The following is a 21,488-nucleotide window of genomic DNA, read 5'->3' on the forward strand; positions in this document are numbered from 1 at the left end:
GCGCACACTGGTGCGGTGCGGCGGGTCGGATGGCGGGTCGATCTAATGAGCGATGACCTTTATCGTTGTAATTGACGGGGATAATTACATGGGCGCTACGCTCGTCCAATAATCGCAGGCTTAAAGTAAGTACAACTTAATATTCCATCTCATCGACCTTGCACACTTTCAAATGATAACAATTAAAAACGATAACCAGTTTTACGTTTATATTATTAACAATGATACATTTTATTTATTCTGTCATTTTAGTAGTAGGTCTGACGTCTGTAGCACGAGGTGTTGATACACGAGAGTGACACTCAAACAGCAGACCTTTATCGCAGCAAACGAGATGCGATCGTTTCGTGTGCGCCGTCGCACTCATACTGCGCCTTACCGTAATATAGCCTCACATTAACAACTCTGGTTTTTGGAAACAACAGACGGAAAGCCACGGATTAAATAGTCGCTATCGGTCGCTGGCACCAAGTGAAGTGTTGTGCGTTCATTAAATATCAAACAGTGCCTTAACACTTTTACTTACTCTCACTTTAGTGGCGCCTGAGACGAGCGGCCGCGATTGATACCTGCAGCTCGATGGATATTACCAAGTCTAACATACGGCTGACGGACAACACAGAGGAACCGACATGGCGTGATACATCGAAGAGATTTGTAAAAAAAATAAGAGTTTTACTCCGAGAGACGACTGTAGAGCCATGCTTGTTTACATACATGCTGTGTACCAGTATCTCATCACTCGCCGTGCAGAATATGCATTTGGAAAAATCGTGCCGAGTTAATTATAGGCTTGGCGATGATATTTGTAATCGAATAAGTTCAAGAAACACGACCGGCTTAGATGAAGAATTAAATAATGTGCAGTCTTTAGTGGCTCAGGTTGTTGCTTGGAAGTTCCCTCTACAGACAGCAATACCGGCCGTCATGGTGTTGTTTGTTGGGGCGTGGAGTGACAGAACAAAAAAAAGAAAGATTTGTATACTGCTCCCGTTCATTGGAGAAATTATTGCGAACATTGGGTTACTATTGGCAACGTATTACTTCTACGAAGTATCTTTAACATCAACTGCGTTGATAGAAGCATTGCCTTCTGCGTTTACCGGCAGTTATATTATAATATTTATTGGTATGTACAGTTTTATGGCCGATCGGACTACAATTGAGAATAGAACTTTTAGGTTAGGTCTTGTAACTCTTTGTGTGAGCGCCGGTACGCCATCGGGAACTGCACTAAGCGGTATCGCGCTCAAAACTCTCGGCTACTATGGTGTATTTTCTCTTCTCCTAGTGCTGCATATTCTGTCATTTCTGTATGGTTTGTTTAGATTAGAAGACGTGTTACCAGTTGAAGAAGAACTAAGATTTCATAACGAACAGAAAAATAGCTGCAATCGAAAATGTATTGAAGTGTTGAGGCTTGTGGCTAACACAATGATGGTTGTTTTACGACCAAGGGCATTTGGATTGAGAACGCAGATTATATTTGTTGCTATTCTGTATTTTCTCATGGTGGGACCGTTGTATGGTGAGTCATAATGAATTATATTTTAGTTTTATTAATTAGAGCTAGTCGTAACATAGTAAGGAAGTTTGGACTTCATTGAACCGTGTTAACATTTTTGAATTATTATTTATTAACGTGTCATTTATTTTCCAATAACTATAATGCCTTATACTATTATTATATAAATATTTCCTTTGTTTTAAACAATATAATCAGTGTATTGGTGTCCTTTCAAATACATACGTGGTTGTTTCATTAGGAAAATTGTCCCAAACAAACGCGCTTACATATACTTCTATGTAAGAGTATCTATATATCAAACAGATTTTGTAATTTAATGCTTGTAGCGTGATACTGTTATGTTACTTGAGAACATATTATACAATATCATGTCGTTACCGGTGTTTTAGTATTCATAATTAATTATAAATATTGTTCTTTATGCAATAATTTCATAATTAATACTGTTCTTATTCTTATTTAAATTTCTGAAGTTTTAAACTAGTTGCATAAGGATTATTGACAGCGTTGTAGTAGGTATCAATATCTATATCGTTTTCATCATCATAATCATAAGTTTCAATTTTAAATCTTAGAACACAATTGCAAAACTTGTCTGTTAGTCTGCCTGTCTATTTGTTGATTCTGTAAATTATTTTAGGTAGGCCGTAGGGCGTAGAACCGTAGGGCCGTATCTACAATCGGTTTGTAGAAAATAATTTTAATGTACAGACACACAGACTCTGCAGTTTAATATAAATGGAGGAAAATGAAAAAGATAATAAACTAACCTAACTTAACCTAACCGAATGTTATCTAACATTTACAACACTCAACCACTTTACAAAGTCGTTGATAAACAAATTGAATGAATATCACTTGAACAATAGATCTCGCCCCCGTTATACGAACTTAGCCTCTATTTTAATTAAAATCAAAGTAACTGATTATTACAAAATCGGACATAGAAACTAAAGGCGTACGAAATGAACTGAAATACAGGATGAAATAACCAACCAATTTTCTATTTTTAAGATATTTGTTATAGAGTATCAATAAATTATTACCAATCAACGGAAAGTAAAACAACTAGAAGTTTGTTTTCATAATAATCTTCCAAATGTTAAAATAGCTGTACGAGGGGTGTTCAAATAATAGCGAGAATGATGTTGATTGAATGTTAGTCTGGAAAATTGATTAGTTCAAGAAAAAGAAAAAATAATATATTCTGTTTACTTTTTAAACGAAGTTTCCAATTATTTTGTTTTTGTCGGAGGGTGTTGCCCAAAATGAATAAAATGCAATGCGTACAATCATCTGTGTTTGAAAAATTTCAGTATGTACTGAACAAATAAATTAATATAACAGAATAGACAAGGTGTGAATGCTCCATCGTATTTTATTATTTGAACGTTTAAGAACCACTAATTATGCCCCTCGCACGGATGTGCGCAACAAATATGGAAACCGAAACGCTAACCGTTTATCAATGATATGTTGAACACCTCCAACATACATTGCTTTGCAGACGACAGCACTGGTGATGTCGTATCAAAGGGCCATGCAGGTCTCTCTCGGGAAATATTTGACCAGTGCCGGAAGAAACTCGTGTCTTCTATTGAGTCCTGTATTGAGAAGGTCACGGAATGGGGTAAATTTTGCCTTGTCCTATTTAACCCCCAGAAGACTCAACCCGGTCCACATTCTAGTGCTCCGGCCACATATGGAGTATCGCTTTTATCTCTGGTCTGGCACATACCAGTATCAGCTCGTGCAACGCAGAGTAGCTGGAATTGTCGGAGACCCAGTGCTCTATGAACGGCTGGATCAATTGGCGATGAGTAGAAACGTCGCTTCATTGTGTGTCTTCTACCGCATTTATAACGGAGAGTGTTCCGAAGAGCTGTTTCACCTGATTCATGTTAAACTTTTAATTGAACGTCTTAAGAATAATCACTAAGAAACAATTATTTCTATATTAAAATAAATTATGTTCGGTGTGTATGAAACATTTTAGCCTCCAATTACAAGATAATATTAATAATCTCCAGTATTTACTAACAATAATCATTCGGTACTCTACTAACAAGTAAGTGCAAACAACGTATAAAAACTCATTTATTAATAGTTCTGCAAACAATCCAACACTGTTATCGAACTTCATCAGAAGATTATATTTAAACTAGCTATTACTCATGTCTCTGTGTGTATATAGATTAGTGACGAGAAGTTAGAAGAGAAATACTCTTATAATTGAATTGTAGATTAAATGTCGTTATGGGTACAGAATAACTCTTGAACTGGCTTTTAACTATGAGTTCAGGAATAAGAATTGAAATATTTTAAGGGAGCCGTGCGTCTGTCTGTCAGCAGCTTGTATCTCGTAAGCCTAGTGTGTATTACTCATATAGGTGGTACCTGTACATGAGTACTACCGCTATTTATGACAGGTTGTGTTGTATACTATCGATATATTGTTTTCAAGAGCGTATTATATATTTATATATATACTGATAATTTTGAATATCAATATCATTCACATTTTCATATTGTATTGTTCATTTTATATTATTTGTGTCAGGGATCATGTATGATATTAAAAGTTGAATTCAACATTGAATTTCGTAATACATTTATAATGAACATTTTTGCATATGTCACATCTCCCCACAAAAGACTTATTAACTCGACTTTGCCGAATAGTAGGTAATAAAAAGTTTATGTACTCATTATGAATTCATTTGTTTAAGTTTTTGCTACCGTTTTATAAAAATAAATTTTATCTTCTACTTTTGAAGTATGCAATTATACGCAAAATGTTAAATTTAGTAGAAAAACTCGACACATATATTTTTCAACGAACCTCTCTCATGAATATCTACCGATCAAATATGTATGACTGCATTTAGGTCGTTCTGCTTCATTGATCGAGGCAAACTAGTCTTAGAACACGCAACATCTGTTCTATGTAACACTGGACAAAAAGATAATTTATCAAAAAATTTATAAACTTCTATAGAGACACTCAATTGATTTTGTATTCAATCTTCCAGGCCGGCAACGCTCCTTTAATACCTCCAATGTTTTCTCTAGGGCTCTTGCCCTAGACTTCTTAGTCTCAGTGAAATGATTAATACGGTTGCATTGGCGAATGATAAGAGTTATTTGGAAGCTAAAAATCTTTAAACAAACATGAAATAAAATAGTTACAAAAGCTTTGAAACTAAATAAAACTCTCACTCCTTAGTGCAGACAGTATGTATTGCATATTTTTGTATGTAACAATATTTTTAACATAATAATTTCTTGTTAAATAAATGTTTATATGTATTTATGCATAGAATAATAATGCTTAGAACGTGAGTAGAACCAAGCGAAATGAAGCACTTTCAATGTGGTCGTTTATGACCACATACGTTTTCCGCCGCGTCAGTGTCATTCTGTCAACTTCCAGGACAATCAGTGCGCGAAATTTAATTAAAAATTACTAACTGTGCAGTGAAATGGTGTCACAAAGCATCTTATAATAAAAATTATGATAAGGAAATCACATTTCACACCTAAGTACTATTTCACAACTTTTAATTTAAGCTAATACATTCGTCAAAACAGCAAAATATTTTGTAAACAAAACAGACGCCATAAAAAAATATGTTGCCAGCTATGAAAGTACATATACCCCGAGTTCCTCCGCCTGGATACTTTTTTGTGTTTATTGGTAGATATTGAAAGGAGGCTATAATGTACGACGCCACATGATGTTATAAGTATTCAAAGTCAAATAATCTTAATTCAATAAGGCTTAAACTAAGTTGAGATCGTGAGAACATTAACAGCCACTCTTTTTAACCGACTTAAAAAAAGGAGGAGGTTCTCAATACGTCGGTATGTATTTGAAGTGAAGCTTCTTTATTGACGTATGAGAGAAATTTAACCGCTTAAATTTATGATTTCAACAATAATCATAATATTGCACGGCGGCCATCTTGGTTTCAAATATTATCCCAAATTCGTTTTCTGCACCCTCGACAACCTCGGATACGATAGCCATATTGTTGAAGTCATGATTTTGCACGACGAAAGGCACCTCTACAGTCTCGCTTTTTCGTTTCATCAAGTTTCAAATAACAACGATTCTAAATAACTTTCTTTACTTACACTTCAAAAATTGTTGCAACAATAATTGAATACGTGATGTTTTTATTAAATTCTTAATTTATATTTTATTTTTTCTTTCTTATTACATATAATCTCGTATTTCTTACAATTTACTGATTTAGGGAAATGTCTATTCACTTGCAACATTATTTGGCTGTCTGTGTAAGTCTAGGCGACTGTAACTATATGACGCTCACGCACACATTAATTATAATGTTACTTCTATATATTGACAGGAACTATGAATGAAACTATCATTCTGAGCGTTATTATTCTATGTATTTATGTATGTTTGAGTAAGTATATTGCATTAAATATATCGTTGTCTTGCACCCATAGCAGTCTATGCCTAGTTTGGGGCAAGATAATTTGTTTGTTAATAATATATAATTATTATTATTACATAAAACATGCTTATCATTAATTAAGCAATAATAAAGTGGATCATGATCGTATATTTTAATAAGAGCCATTATATTTTATTAGTTCACCATAAAAAGTGAATCAAGGCCATTCAATTGAATGAAGACGAGAACCGCAACATTTCTGTCATTGAGTTATCTTTTAAATTTATATGGATTTAAGTTTTTCTCATTTAAAAAGAAAAGTTACTTTTCTTTAAACACGACTAAATTATAAGAATACTACTTATTTCTAATGGGCGGTAGTTATTTACGTTCAGTTTTAATACTATTTTGAATAAAAATATTTAAATTTAAATTTGAACTAGTTTCACTTTACTTGTTTCTGTTACGTAAACGTAACAAAATTACGAAAACAATTGTTTCGTTAAAGAATTATCGTTTATCAGATAAGATAGATTCCATGTGAATAAAATAGACACAGATACATAATAGTTGAGTGGTGACTGTTCCCACTACCCACAGGACTCTCTCCAGTGTTGGTCAGTCCAACTTCACTCGGCCAGCGACTGCCAAAGATCATTTTCTACTCCTACCTGCCACCCGGTTACATTACCTATGGACTAGACTAACCCTGTGTTAGAGTTAGATAACTATCCAAAACTTAGGTGTGAGAAAGAGACGGAACAGATGTCTCCTGTCAAATTGGACCGTATTTTAGTTTTAGTGGTTTTATCGTAATTGTTCTGTATTTTGACGGATATTAATTAAAAAACATAATGGTGTTGATTTCTGTGTTAGTTTATGTTGTTTCACAGATAAATACTGATACTTCTACACTGCTTTCGTGGCACTTATTTTCGTAGAACATATTCACTAAATTATTTTGTATTACATTACATACGCAGTAAACACTCTATTTTCTAAAGATTAGATTAATTTAAAAAAATATGTGAAAGAAAATAAAATATTGTATACGTGAATATGACGTCGTTTACCAATATTTGTGATAGGGATTGTTCAAGAATAAAATACTAAAATATAATGTAGAGTACGATATTATGATTAATAAATAAACAACGATTTATTTTGTCAGTATTATAGATTCATGTAAAGGTGTTGTGATGTGATGCTGATTATTATTATTATAATGATGAAAAATCAATTAAAGTATCTGTTTTAGGTACAAAAAGTATTTATTTTCTGACAGAACTATTATAGCGACACAGAACAACAGAAACTACAGAAGTATTAAGAACAAAAGTCAAAACTTAACAATGAAAACTCCAAAAACAAAGCAGTGATAGCACGAAAGTATCACGGCATGTACCTAACGGTAATGAAACTGCAAACCGTATTGACGCAACAGAACGACCGCGACGGGGTGAAGGGGAACGGGAACGGGGGGCTTTACGTTCCAGCGAGGACCAGAGATAACGTGTGTGTGTAGTATATAATATACATACAGTACGTCATGTTAAGGTCGGCAGCGCTCGAACACTCGCTATATGAATAGTCGAGACACAAACCTGCTCGCCCGCCACCTACCAATGTGTATTCGGTTTTTGGAATTAAATGGTACGTTTATGTGAACTCTACAAGGTCGGCATCGCGCCTGTGACTCCTCTGGTGTTACAACACTGTAATGGCTGCGCTGATCACTTACCATCACCTCTTACATAACAAGAGGTGAGCTGTAACCTTCACCACTTCCAAAAAGTAAAGTAATACCAAATGTTGTTTGGTTTCAACGTCATTTCATTTATTATTTAACAACTTATATATTGCGATCACAAAACACTTATTTTGAGCAATTACCCCAATATTGACAATGATAAGACATGGCACAGATATAATGAAGACACGACGAGTTCATTATAAGTGACGTACAAAAGAAACTATCATTGCTGATAAGTGCCGAATGTACTTGTTAATAATATGTACACAAGTTGGTGCCATTTAAAATTCCTTGATTTAATTTAATCGTTGCATGGAGAGCTTATAAAGTGCATAATGTTCTCGCTACCCGATATTAATTAAATATTTGATCATATTGTCATAATGTCACAAGCAATAGATATGGAGGATCTCCTAGACTCCTGTGACCACAGAACAGATAAGGCTGTGCCTGTGACATACAAGAACAGCGGCAAGAAGCGTATATTTAAATGATAGCTGGCTTGCAGTGTTTGGATTCTGAATGGATTATAAAATAAAAAATGCATAACAAATAACAAGCGTATACTATCTGACACCGAGTAAGTACCGACTCAGACACGTTAGGGGAATGGGGTACCTTTCCTGGATTTTTATTATTAAATAAGATACATAATAGCTTTAAGGGTAAATGTATACACTTTTAAAATAATGTCCGAGCCACTGTTTTATAAAAAATTTGCTCTGTCGTAACTCCTACTACTCCACTGCCGAATATCTCAGCCTTGGACTAGATTATGATTATTTTATAGCAATTACAATGACAGTACAATATTTTATTAAAAAGAGCGCAAAAAATAATACTGGAAGAGTTTCTTGCGCCGTTTCTTCTCTCTCAGAGCGCTATTTGTTTTCCAAGCGGTGGCAGTGTTTGTGACAACAAAAACAAGTTTAAAGGAATCAATTTTGAGAACATAAATGCCTTTATGCCCTTTAAAGCCTTTATAATATTATTATATACTTAGTCTGGCCATAAATACTGTTACAATTAAAAATAAACAAAATCTTACATTTTAGTTAGGAAACTGTCATTTTTATATGATTGTTCATTGAGTTTTCTCATTTTGGCGCCAATACATTGTACAATATTTTGCAACATTAAAATGGAGTGGGGTGATAAAGAGAACTGAATCGCATTGCATTACACAAAGTAGGTATGGAGCCAAATGCAATTTTTAAAACTCTCCATACACTTGGTATCATTAAAATGTTTGCGTACCGGGCTATTAATAGGTGCAATGAGACCTCCTCTGTTTGTGACAGAAAAAGATCTGGCCGTCCACGTAGTATTCGTACGAAAAAGGTGGTCAAAGCAGTATGGGAAAGAATTCGAAGAAATCCTGTCCGAAAGCAAAAGATTTTAGGTCGGGAGATGAAGATAGCACATAGAACCATGTCGCACATTTTAAAAGATGACTTAGGACTCGCAGCCTTTAAGAGACGTACTGGTCATTTCTTAACTGATAACTTAAAAAAGAATAGGGTGGTAAAATTTAAACAACTACTAAAGTGGTACGCAAAGGGAGGTCACAGAAATTTTTTGTTTACGGATGAGAAAAAATGCTCTAAACGCGATGATAATTTGGATTCCCTAAAACAATATGTACGATTGGTAGTGAAGAATTTTTCCATGGAAACAGTGCGTACTTCTATTGAACATTTAAGGGACTGTATTGCAGCCAATGAAGACCACTTCGATTAAGCTTTTTATATTTTAAATTGTTTTATATTTATTTATTAAACTAACACACTGTAAAAGTAATAAATGTTATTTGCAATAGATTTTTTCATTGTTTCAGTATTTAGTGCAAGACTAGGTATATGAGCTTCTTTTTTTGTCCTTTTTCTTGTTAACAGATGAACGCTGAAATACAAATAGATTGCGATATGCCTAGTCTTTAAAAATTATTAAAATATGTTCTCGATTGGTCTACAATAGTAAAAAGCGCCGTATTTTTTTACTTTGACTATTGCAGTAACTCACCTACAAAACAATAAAAGTATATTAAGTACTCAGGTCACAGATCTATAGAGCGTACTTGGACTATGCTCAGACTTTCAGACAGCCATACGTAATACTTAGCTCGGTGTTATAAAATGTGAACTTGACTTTTACATTGGGCTGTCTTAATTAAAGCTCAGTATAATTTCAGGTGTCAGGTGGATTTGTAACATTGCTATACTTTGACTCTGCTCGCACTCGGCTTGTGAATAGGAATTTGAGTAACTGTTTTCACTACCTACTGAAAAATTTATGTATCAATAAATTTTAAATCTTTAATATCTTCGACAGTATTCTTTTAAATTTAATGCTGTAAAAGGCCATGTTGATCTACTTATATTAAATGCACAATGTATACTTAATTTTATAAGGATTTATGCTGTACTGCTTAAATTCGCTTCGTAAATAAGCCATTATTTCTCGTAAATAGTAAATCCTTAAAGGATAAAAAATGATTATTGTGGGTTATCACTAAGAGATATTTACGATATCACATTAGAACACTCTAAAATGATCAGCGTTTCTCTAGTATAATCATCATCATTATCATTCAGCCGGAAGGCGTCCACTATTGGACAAATTACCTCCACCAAAGATCGCCAGTCGATCCAGCGATGCCCTCATCCAAACTGTTCCGGACCATCTTGTGCCTACCAACACTACATTTCTATCTATTAAAAACCGCATCAATATCCGTTACGTAGTTTTAAAGATCTATGATAATCATCATCATCAGCCGGATGACGTCCACTGCTGGACAAAGGCCTTATATTTTATCATTTCATTTCTCATGTTTACACAGTCGAAATTCTATGGAGCCCCAAGGAAATAACTTTATGAAACAATTGAAAAAGATGACGGATCTATGCGAAACGTGGAAGCATATCTAGAAAACATTTCTACGAATGCCTGCTACCCGAATTGATTGACATCCGTATTCCAAGAAATTTACCTGTACGGGGAAGAGTAGACACAACGATATAATAAATGACTTAATTATTTGGAAAATTACTATATTATGCTTTGTGTGTAATAATAATCACCCCCTTTTGCATATTTTATTTTAGTATGTTTACATTATCGGTTCATGAGTTGAACAATCACAGTCTACCTACTCAAAATCTCTACTCCATTTCGCTAATGGGAGCAGCTGTGATTGATCCATTCAAGTTCAGTTTCGCCCAGCTCCGTGTCAGTGGAAACACGCCCATATACTTGCGATTGCGTGTATAATTTATACATGCTTGTCTATCCGTAGGCAACTTATATTGTTTATTCTATATAAATTAATATAATCATCAGTCACGCACTACATACATCTCACATTCACGAAGAATTATCCAATAAGTAAATTCTACTATATCAACAAGCAAACCCATAGTATCTGGGCGATGCACTATATATTATGTGCATAACTCATAAGTTATACTCCGGACTGGCCAACCAACGCCCCTCACCTCCAGCCTTCCCCCGAAGAGTGCGATAGGGACAAATGCAGGTCAGACCGATTTTGCCTACAAAATTTTGACTAAATAGAGGTTTCGTATTCCCCTGTTTTCCTCTAGAATATTGAACCTACCAAAAAAATTTTTGATGCAATATTTTCAAGAATAATGAGTCTGTGTCGGTACGTTTTTCTTTTTTCTTAAAAACCTTTAAAAATTGTTACGTATTCGTCTGAACAGGGTGGTATAAAATTTGAATTTTCAACGATGTTTGAGGAGTCATATTTTCTTATGTCGATAGTTGCTCGAAAAAAAATAAAAAGTACAGACATAGCTTTAGCATATCTAGATTTTTTGACAAAAATCTCCTCTCTAGAAGTATTATCCAGGGAGAAAAAAGGAGATTACGTTTGTATGGAATAACGCTGCTGGCGTCCCCTCTTAAATACCGCAATAGCACGTGCTTGCCAATAATGTATCGCAATACGAATATTGTCTATTAAGTTATTTCCTTCGTAGCCCATATTAAAGTGATGACGTAACACTTGTTATGTCACATTCACGACAACAACCATATTAATGAATGATATAAAATAATTTTGTCACATGCTTCTACATTTATAAAATACTAGCCAATACCCAGCGACGTTGTTCGCGTACGTATTTTTACACCTTGGGTTACATGACTGGACTTTTAGTAGGGACCCCAAATTTTTTGAAAATGTAATATAGTTTATAACACCCGGGGATAATGTAGCTTCCCAACAGTGAAAGAATTATTCAAATCGGTTCAGTAGTTGCGGAGCTTATTTAATGCAAACAAACAAACAATCAAATCTTTCCTCTTTATAATATTAGTATAGATTATTTATTTATTTAACCCTAGTCACCTAACCTTTGTATGTACCCCTCTATGCCTAACCATTCGTCGAATATTTTAAGATTATTTTAAGAAAATAGTTATTAACCGTGAATTATATATGTATATACATGTAAGTAATATATATATATATATATGTGAGGTATACTGTTAATTGTAAAATAAAACAATTTTTATTCATTTTTATATTTAATATCTATCTTTCTTAACCGATTTGTAAGGCACAAGTTACATGAGATCATAATCATAATCAGTCTATTTTAAAAATAGCAAAAAAAAGTAAGTTATATATCGCCTTTTCCTTTTTAGCAATCTAATATCGTGAGATCCTACGTAAGTAAAAAAATGAAAAAAAAAACTAAAACTTTTCATTGCAAGTTACGCAAATGTCAACTTTATCTTCTCAGCAAATTGCGGTATTACAATTAGAACAGTAACTCTTGGTCCTACGCCTTTTTTTATAAGAACAAAGCCCACAAACTTTTCTTTCTCTTCATTTCTAGTGGTTTTGATGGTAGAAGTATGAGTACTAGATGTAGATGGGGCTGCAGTTGAGATTTCTACCTTGTTGGCACCCAGAAAATCTTCAATATTTTACTTTATGTGCGTTGGCATTGTACGTATTTCCAATCTAATTTTCAGCTAGGGTTCTACAAGTTTTGAATGTAACTTCTTCATAATATCACGACGAGTCATAGTGGTTTATCCAACTCCAATAATATTCATTGCCGATGCTCTTCTTGACGTACGCCCTTTGCTTGTGGCCCAAACATGACGGTTCCGGCTGCGGATGTTACTTTGCGATAATGTTAGCATGAAACCTCCACAGGTGGAAGTTACTTCTGAAACGGGCAGTGACTGTGGCTCTGACACGACCTGATCCAACTGACCAGCTGCAGAAGACTCTTCTCCTTCATAATCAGATGGGTCACCTTGGAGGTCACTTTGTATATCATCATGTTCCAAATTATCTTTTACTTCACTGTCAGTAATACTAATATCTTCCGAAATATCTTTTTCTAGCAACAAACGCGTCATTTCCTCATCAGATAGTACATGTCTTACAGCCAAAGAACTGCAAAATAAATTACACATATTTTAATCCCAATATAACACAAACCCTAACCATTCACCAGAGTAAAATGGCCATATTTTGTAAAATAGAATACTTACTTCCGGTATGTGGGGCAAGAACTGAGTTGGTTTGAGGCAACAAGACTGTACACCCACGCAATATAAAGAGACAGACATATTTGTATCTCGTATTCGTCGAAACAACGAAGGTTAGGCGTCTAGGGTTAAGATGTACCAACAATAACTCAACATTAACAATTGATTTGCACTTACATACTAATTCTAGGTTGGTTATTCTAATTAGGTACATTCAACATTTTAATTATGAAAATATTAAGTTACTTAGTAATAAATCTTAATTCTAGAATCTATACAATGTAAATAAGTATAATGTGGTAAGTGTGAAATTACAAAAAATAAAAGTAAGAATTAATAAGTCATTTACAATCTAATACAAACTATTATTTACCGTGGTCGTTTCCAAATAACTTAAACGTGTCTTGAAAAATCATAAAATGTCAACGTCATGATCGTTGATATCATTGAATGTTGTAGATATTCTATTATAAGGACCGTATTGTTTCACATTAATTTTGTTCTACAGTAATTATTTGAAAATATTTTTTTAATCGGTTGTCCTTGGTTGGTCCTTAAACATCATGGAATGGAGAAATTTAAGTTAGATATTAAGTTAGGTTCTAAGGATCCGTGTATAATTAATATTGGATATTCAATACGATAATTGATTTCTTTACGTGGCAATCTGAGTTTTAATAATAATAATAATAATAATCTTCATTTATTTCAGGCATAACCCATAGAAAATACAAATGAAATCAGAATTACAATTAAATTAACTAACCACTAATTTTGAAAAAAATTAAATTAAATTAATTACAATTTACTTAGTTATTTAAAAAAATAATTTTCTATTTTCATCAAGATGGATGTCTGGATGATGGATGGATCCATCTTTTGAAAATATCGTTATTATACACATTGTGACAGACAGTCATGAGAATTTCGTTTTTGGAGCGTCTTATTCGGTCCCAAAATATGCAATTCTTGTGCCAATTATTGCGAAGAAGTCGGGTATTCTCGCTCTCGCAAACATATTTATAGCACTGCAATATATGGGAAGTTTCATAAGATAGTTTCATCGATAGGAATCATTATATTGGACTCTTAGTGAACTTAAGGTCTTGTTTGAATAATTACACCACAGTTGGCAGATGTACATCCACAAGCAATAAGTCGTAAACAGAGCTGTTTTCACCTCATTGTTTCACTTTGCAAACATTCGTGCTATCATGTTGCTACGTACCGAGAGCGCCCTTCGCTCCCTCTCAATATCGCAGTCGTCTTTCAGATATTCCGTTAAGATATGACCAAAATTTTTGAATTGATTTACAATTTTAAAAATTTTATTATTCATTCAGATATACCTCAGGAATATTTTCTAGTCCCTTCCCAGATCTAAATACCATAAATACGGTTTTATTAACATTATACTTCAATCCATGACTGATAGCATAATTTTCACATATTGATATTAATTTACGTAACCCTTTGACCGACGGACTCAGCAGGACCATATCATCAGCGTAACATAAATTATTGATGCATACATTTCTCATGTGACAGCCTATTCTGGCCCTCGCGAGTTCGACGATCAAATCATTGATGTAAAGATTGAACAGATCAGGAGAAAGAAGTAAACCCTCCTTGTCGCACACCGCAATCTAGTCTGTAGCTACTAGATAGGGTGTCCCCCCATTTAACGTAGTTAATTTGGTTTTAGTAAATTTATGACCTCAGTTGGAGCTTTCGTAGCAGAAAGCTTTTTCCAAAGAATGTCATAATTGACCAGGTCAAAGGCTTTACTTAGGTCAAGAAAGCATGCATATACCGAGGTTTACGTTCTGTTTCTGCTCACACAATTCTTTAGCGTGACGATAGCTTAATCCGTTGACAATCCTGGTCGGAAACCAGACTGTGCATCATCAATATTGATGAATCTTTGTAATTCCGTATATTAGACGCTCCAGAACTTTATTAATAATTGTGCCGAGCGAGATGGGCCAGTAATTTTTAGAATCATTTAAATTTTCTGTCTTATTTTTAACGATAGGAACTATTATTTTTTTTATTAAAGAAACCGGTAAAAAATTATATTTTATGCATAGATTAAATAATGTACATAAATGATGGTATACTTTATCTGTAGCCCACACTATGTGTTCGATAAAATTATTCTCATTCTGATGTGTTGCTAGAATATTCATTTAAATGGATTCTTCGTTTTGTTGGCTCCATTTAAGTTTATTAAAATAAAAAAATAAAAAAGCCTTTATTACTGTACAAATTTTACATACTAGGTACTAAAATAGTAAAAAAAAAGTGCCTCTAAATACTATCGGCAAACGGTCTTTACTGTGGTACAGCTTGTCTTCCGACATAGGCCTCCTCCAAAGATTTCCATTCTGTCCTATCTTTTGCTATACGAGTCCATAGTTGCCCCGCTATTTTCTTGATGTCGTCTTCCCATCTCATAGGCTGCCTACCTCTATTTCTTTTGCTATCTAGTGGTTGCCATTCAGTTATTAGTCTTGCCCATTTCTCTGTCTTTTCTCTTATCATATGACCTGTCCATTTCCATTTTAATTGTTTGAATGTTTTGTATGCATTCTTAAAATTTGTCTTATTTTTAATTGCTTTTAATTTCACACGATCCTTTCTTTTTACTCCTATTGTGCTTCTTTCTATTCCATTCTGACAAATTTTAATTTTGTTGGCTAGTTGCTCTGCCAATGCCCATATCTGACAACCGTACAATAAGCATGGTAGTATGCACGTATTAAATACTTTCCTTTTGTCTTTCATAGGCATTTCTTTATTCTTCATAACTGAATTAAGTGACCCAGTATCGTTTCCACGTATTAACTATTCTTCTTTCTATTTCTTTTTGCATACATTCTTCATTAGATATTAACTGCCCTAAGTATATATATTCCTGAACGTATTCTATTTGCTCGTTATTAACAGTTATTTACACTGTTTGTGCAGAATTTGTCATTATTTTTGTTTTTGTTAAATTCATTGAAAGGCCTGCCTTAATACTCTCATCCGCTAACTCCTGTAACATTCCATTTAAAGTTTCTGGGCTATCAGAAAATACGATTAAGTCATCAGCAAAACGTAGATGATTCAGATTTTCGCCATTTATATTTAGTCCTTTCTTTGACCAATTCAGATTCCTGAATACCATTTCTAGGACGGCTGAAAACAGTTTAGGTGAGATAGGGTCTCCCTGGCGAACACCTCTTTCAATGTCAAACTCTTCACATGTAGATTCAAACTTTATTCGTGCAGTACTCTTTTTGTAAACGTTTTTCAGGATTCGAATGTATTTTGTTTGTATTCCTTGAAAATGTAATGCATCCCAGATAAATTCATGTTCTAAGGTATCGAATGCTTTGTTAAAATCAACAAATCCGATAAAGTAGGTTTTCTTAAATTCTTTTAATTTTTGTAGTATTTGTTGAAGGGTGTGGATGTGGTCTATAGTTGAAAAATTTCTACGAAATCCAGCTTGCTCCTTAGGCTGATTCAAGGGTATTGGCTATTCTAGATAATATTATTTTGGAAAACACTTTGTAAACATTGGACATTAAGCTGATTGGTCTATAATTTGATATATCTGTCTCGTCTCCTTTTTTATGTAGTAGTATTATAGTTGATTTGGTCCACTCGGAGTTACTGCATGGAATTTATTATTATTCCATACAATTGCAAACCGCCGTTAGGCCGACCTTTTAACATTCCTACGGATGTGTCAAGTGATGATTTGGCAATACTACTAATTTTTACTTATCTCATTAACGAAATTAAGATCATGTGGAATTGAAGAACTACACAATCTGCTCTACTAGTTAAGTTCTTAACACGTTAAATCGATCAAAAGATCGATTCACAATTATACGATATAATAGAAAATTGAGTTGACTTATAATCCATTATATTTCTTAATACTATTTAGTTTATCTACCTTACCTTTCGGTATAAAGTCTCGGTATAGCAAACGATCAGTGAAAGTCCCGACAAAGTCGGTCTAAAAATTTCGTAGATTAGCCGAAATAAAAAGACAGACAAAAATTTTGATTCTCACTATTGTGATAATAATTGAATAATTATTATTATTCAATTATTTATTTACATAGACAAATCCATTTGATAGTGCGTGTATGTTATATTTAACATAGAGAACAGTAATGATAATACATACTACAGTCAAATATAAATGCTTTTAATTCTGACAATGTCAAACTAATAATTAAGCACACACTGTTCGTTCCTATAATTAGATTATTCAATACTAGAAAAAACCCGGCCACACTTTCTGTTGACCCAATTACCACTAAATTTAAAAAATAGCAGCAACAAACAAACAACCAATTATTTTTCTTAACATATAATGTGCTGTAAGTTGTAAGTTAATACCTCGCGGCCGCTCGTTGAATGAATTTTAATATTATGTAATGAAATGACATTGACTGAATTATTTGTATTGCTATTTCTCCGAAACACGTTGCATCTTTTATGCATTATTACTATAGGTTCAGTACAAACTAATGTCCATTTATTAGAATAGATATTATCACAGAACAGGTAAGAGACATAATATTACGATATACAAGTCCGTTTCATCTTTCATTATAATGAACAAAATGGAATCACCTCTCTGCTTACAGCAAGTTGCGTGCACTTAGTTTCATATAACACTGGTCTACATTACAGTGTATTACTAGACTATTTGATCTAGTTTATGTAGCCAGTGGCTTACACAAGCCGTAATTACCTTGAACTCAATGATATAACATCTTAGAACCAGTTCGGCTATCAAACGTCAACGAATACGTGCCTTAGAAATCATATTACAGAAATAAAGTGATTATTACTTTGAGATATAAAAGGCATTAGAGGCATTTATTTTCTCTCTTAAATTGATTCCTTTAGAATTCTTTTTGAAACAAATGGTGCTCTGAGAGAGAAGAAGCTATAGCTATAATAAGCTATATATTAGTCATTTTCGTACGAACATAAATGTAGTGTTTTTATTTTATTTATATATAGAACGGTGACATCACCAAGCCATGTCTCGTTACGTACTAACGGCCTTACAAATAAACTTGGTATAAAGTTATTCCTAAAAATAAGCCCGGCGAACATTGTTGAGGTCCCAAATGAGGTCATTTGTACACAAACATTGTATTTTGAGTGTTTTCCTAGAAAATGTCGTGATCCGGGAATTTCACCACGACATAATGAATTCAATGACTCACATAGTGGAGTCAATTAATGACAATTTCACTTTCCCACTAAGGCAGCACAATCCTGGCGTTTCTCCGGAAAATACCAGTGGCCCAATGCAAACGTTAGTATGTAAGCAGTAATCAGTACTTGATAAAATTCATCTTGTGCCTCGAAAATTATCTAGTTGTTGATCTCTGAGGTTTACTCGACGATATCGCAATGCCAATCGATCCGTTTCACGGGCTACCTCGCTTTGCTCTTGTGATTGAGAAGTACTCTTCTCTGAAGAACTCTTCACAAAATTTAAAATTCCCAACAAAATGCCGACTATACACATTTTACCACTGTTAGTAGTTATAAGATTTCTATTTTCCGAAAAGGCTTTAGTACCACACACCACATACAAACGCTGCGGCAGGTTATACTTCTGTATAACCTGCCGTCTTCTGACGGAGGAGAATAACCAGCCATCTGGGTGGTCCTGCAGTCTCTCCAGAGGTGCCACATTGATTATCGATAGATCGAAGCGTAAAGTAATTGTATAGAAATGTCATCATGTCAGTCCGTGTCGAGGATCAGTCCTCGAAGCCTATCGACTGTAGTAGAGAGTCATACAATTTTTGTAATGCTTTTGTAATGCATTTGCCCTGTGCTGCCCCGGGGCGTAAAAAGAATAGGGTAGCCCCAGGTCCAAGGGTGTCGTGAGAGGCGACTACGGGTTTTTGAAAGTGGGAGAGTCACGCTGCCGTCTTATGACGTCAGCACAATCGGGCCAGACTTACCACACACGTCCGGGTTACTTACCACATTCGCACAGAATACCGGCGTGAAGTAGCGGCCTAGTGCCGCTATGTTTCGCATAGGTTAGTGTCGAGGACCGGAGGCCATTCCCTCCCACCTCCCCTCCCCTTCCCCCCAACAAAAAAAATGAGAGCGGTATCAAAAGATAAATTACCCCGGGAGGGTACCGGCTCCTGTAGAGCTGGAGAATCCCTCCCCGAGCATTCGCGCTTGGGCTGCCCCTCGTGTTCTGGGGAGGGCACAGTACCGCGCATGACCAAAGACAAACGAGGCAATAACACCACGGCACCCCGCTCCACGCTTAATGTGGACTTTTGTTACATCAGGGGAATTCACTCCAACTTAAACGCCGTCCACCACCACCTTGAGACGGCGCAGCCGGCCTTGTGTTTCCTTACGGAGACGCAGATATCTCGACCTAGCGATACGTCGTATTTAACGTACCCCGGGTACAAAATTGAGCATAATTTCATGCCTCATGCCGGGGTATGTGTGTACGTTAGGGAGGATATCTGCTGTCGCCGTCTCGGCAATTTTGAGGGTAGGGTCCTGTCTACTCTCTGGCTCCGCGAAGATTTAGAGGACCGCGTCCGCATCTATGCGTGTGTCTACAGGTCCCACAGTGGTAACGCAGAAACGGATCACCTCATGGGCTGCGTTCAAGCGGCATTTGATGACGTGCTTGCTCAGATTCCCTCCGCTGAAATCGTAGTCTTCGGTGATTTCAAAGGGCACAATGCCGAATGGCTTGGATCACGTACAACAGACTACGCAGTGCGATATGTGCATAATTTTGCATTGGCGTATGGTCTGTCCCAATTGGTTGAGTCGCCAACGCGGCTCCCGGATGTGGATAGCCACATGCCGTCCTTATTAGATCTTCTGCTGACTACACATCTCGATGGTTACCAGATCTCTGTCGATGCCCCTCTCGGAACGTCCGACCATTGCCTGGTCAGGCGTGTAGTGCCTATCCGACGCCAACGTCGCAGACCACCAGCGACCCGCCGCGTTTGGCACTACAAGTCGGCAGATTGGGATAAGATGCGTTCCTTTTTTGCATCCTACCCTTGGGGCAGGGTTTGTTTCCCTTCGGATGATGCTAGTGCCTGCGCCGTTGCAGTAGCCGATGTGATACTGCAGGGCATGGATATTTTTATACCAAGCTCTGTAGTACCGATCGGTGGCAGATCACATCCCTGGTTTGATGCGTCAGTTAAAGCAGCATCTGACTGCAAAAAACAGGCGTATCGAACTTGGGTTGCGGCGCTGGGCTCAAAGGATCCGAACTCCAAAGTTCTGAAGAGGAAATATAACCGTGCCTCCAGATTTTTTAAGTGGCAAATCGCCCGTGCGAAATCGAAGCACGTCGTCAAAATTAGCGAGCAGCTTTCCAACTACCCGACCGGAACACGCAAGTTTTGGTCGTTGTCGAAAGCTGCTCTTGGTAACTTCAACCAGCCGTCCATGCCGCCGTTGTACATGAGGAATGACACCCTGGCCCATACGGCAAAAGAGAAAGCCAATCTCCTGTGCACTCTTTTTGCCTCCAACTCGACTCTTGACGACAGCGGAAAAACACCGCTGACCATCCCGCGGTGTCAGAGCTCCATGCCTGAAGTACAGTTCTGACAGAAGACTGTTAGGCGAGCTCTGTTTTCGTTGGACGTCAGGAAGTCGAGCGGGCCGGATGGCATTTCTCCAATCGTGCTTAGAACGTGTGCCCCTGAGTTGACGCCGGTGCTTACGCGTTTATTCCGGCACTCTTATTCAAAATGCGTAGTCCCTGATTCATGGAAGTCAGCCCTTGTCCATCCGATCCGAAAAAAAGGAGACAGTTCGGATCCAGCAAACTACAGGCCTATTGCTATTACCTCCCTACTCTCCAAAATCATGGAGAGCATAATTAACCGCCAGCTCTTGGTATACATTGAGGGTCACCAGTTGATCATTGACCGGCAGTACGGCTTTCGCCATGGTCGGTCGACTGGCGATCTTCTGGTATACCTAACACATAGATGGGCGGCGGCTATTGCTTGCTCTGGATATAGCAAAGGCCTTTGATCGTGTATGGCACAAAGTGATCCTGGCAAAACTTCCATCATTTGGGCTTCCCGAGAGCTTATGCAAGTGGACCTCCAGCTTCCTCACTTACTTCAAGCCGGCCCACATTCTAGCGCTCTACAAAGCGCAGGTCCGGCCTCACATGGAGTATTGCTGTCATCTCTGG

General features: G+C 36.1%; 1 protein-coding gene across 3 annotated transcripts in view; it reads left to right on the top strand.

Annotated features, from left to right (window-relative positions):
* The first annotated feature begins 264 nt into the window (after nucleotides 1-264).
* The window catches only part of LOC126971941 (uncharacterized), a 66,493-nt gene continuing 45,269 nt past the window's right edge, over nucleotides 265-21,488 (top strand). For all 3 annotated transcript variants that reach the window (XM_050818460.1, XM_050818461.1, XM_050818462.1), the window contains exon 1: nucleotides 265-1,528. In XM_050818460.1, the coding sequence (XP_050674417.1) occupies nucleotides 580-1,528 (949 nt within the window). In that variant the 5' untranslated portion in view covers nucleotides 265-579. The remainder of the gene's footprint in view (nucleotides 1,529-21,488) is intronic.

The sequence above is a fragment of the Leptidea sinapis genome, chromosome 25 (genome assembly GCF_905404315.1).
Source record: "Leptidea sinapis chromosome 25, ilLepSina1.1, whole genome shotgun sequence".
In the NCBI taxonomy this organism is placed as follows: domain Eukaryota; kingdom Metazoa; phylum Arthropoda; class Insecta; order Lepidoptera; family Pieridae; genus Leptidea; species Leptidea sinapis.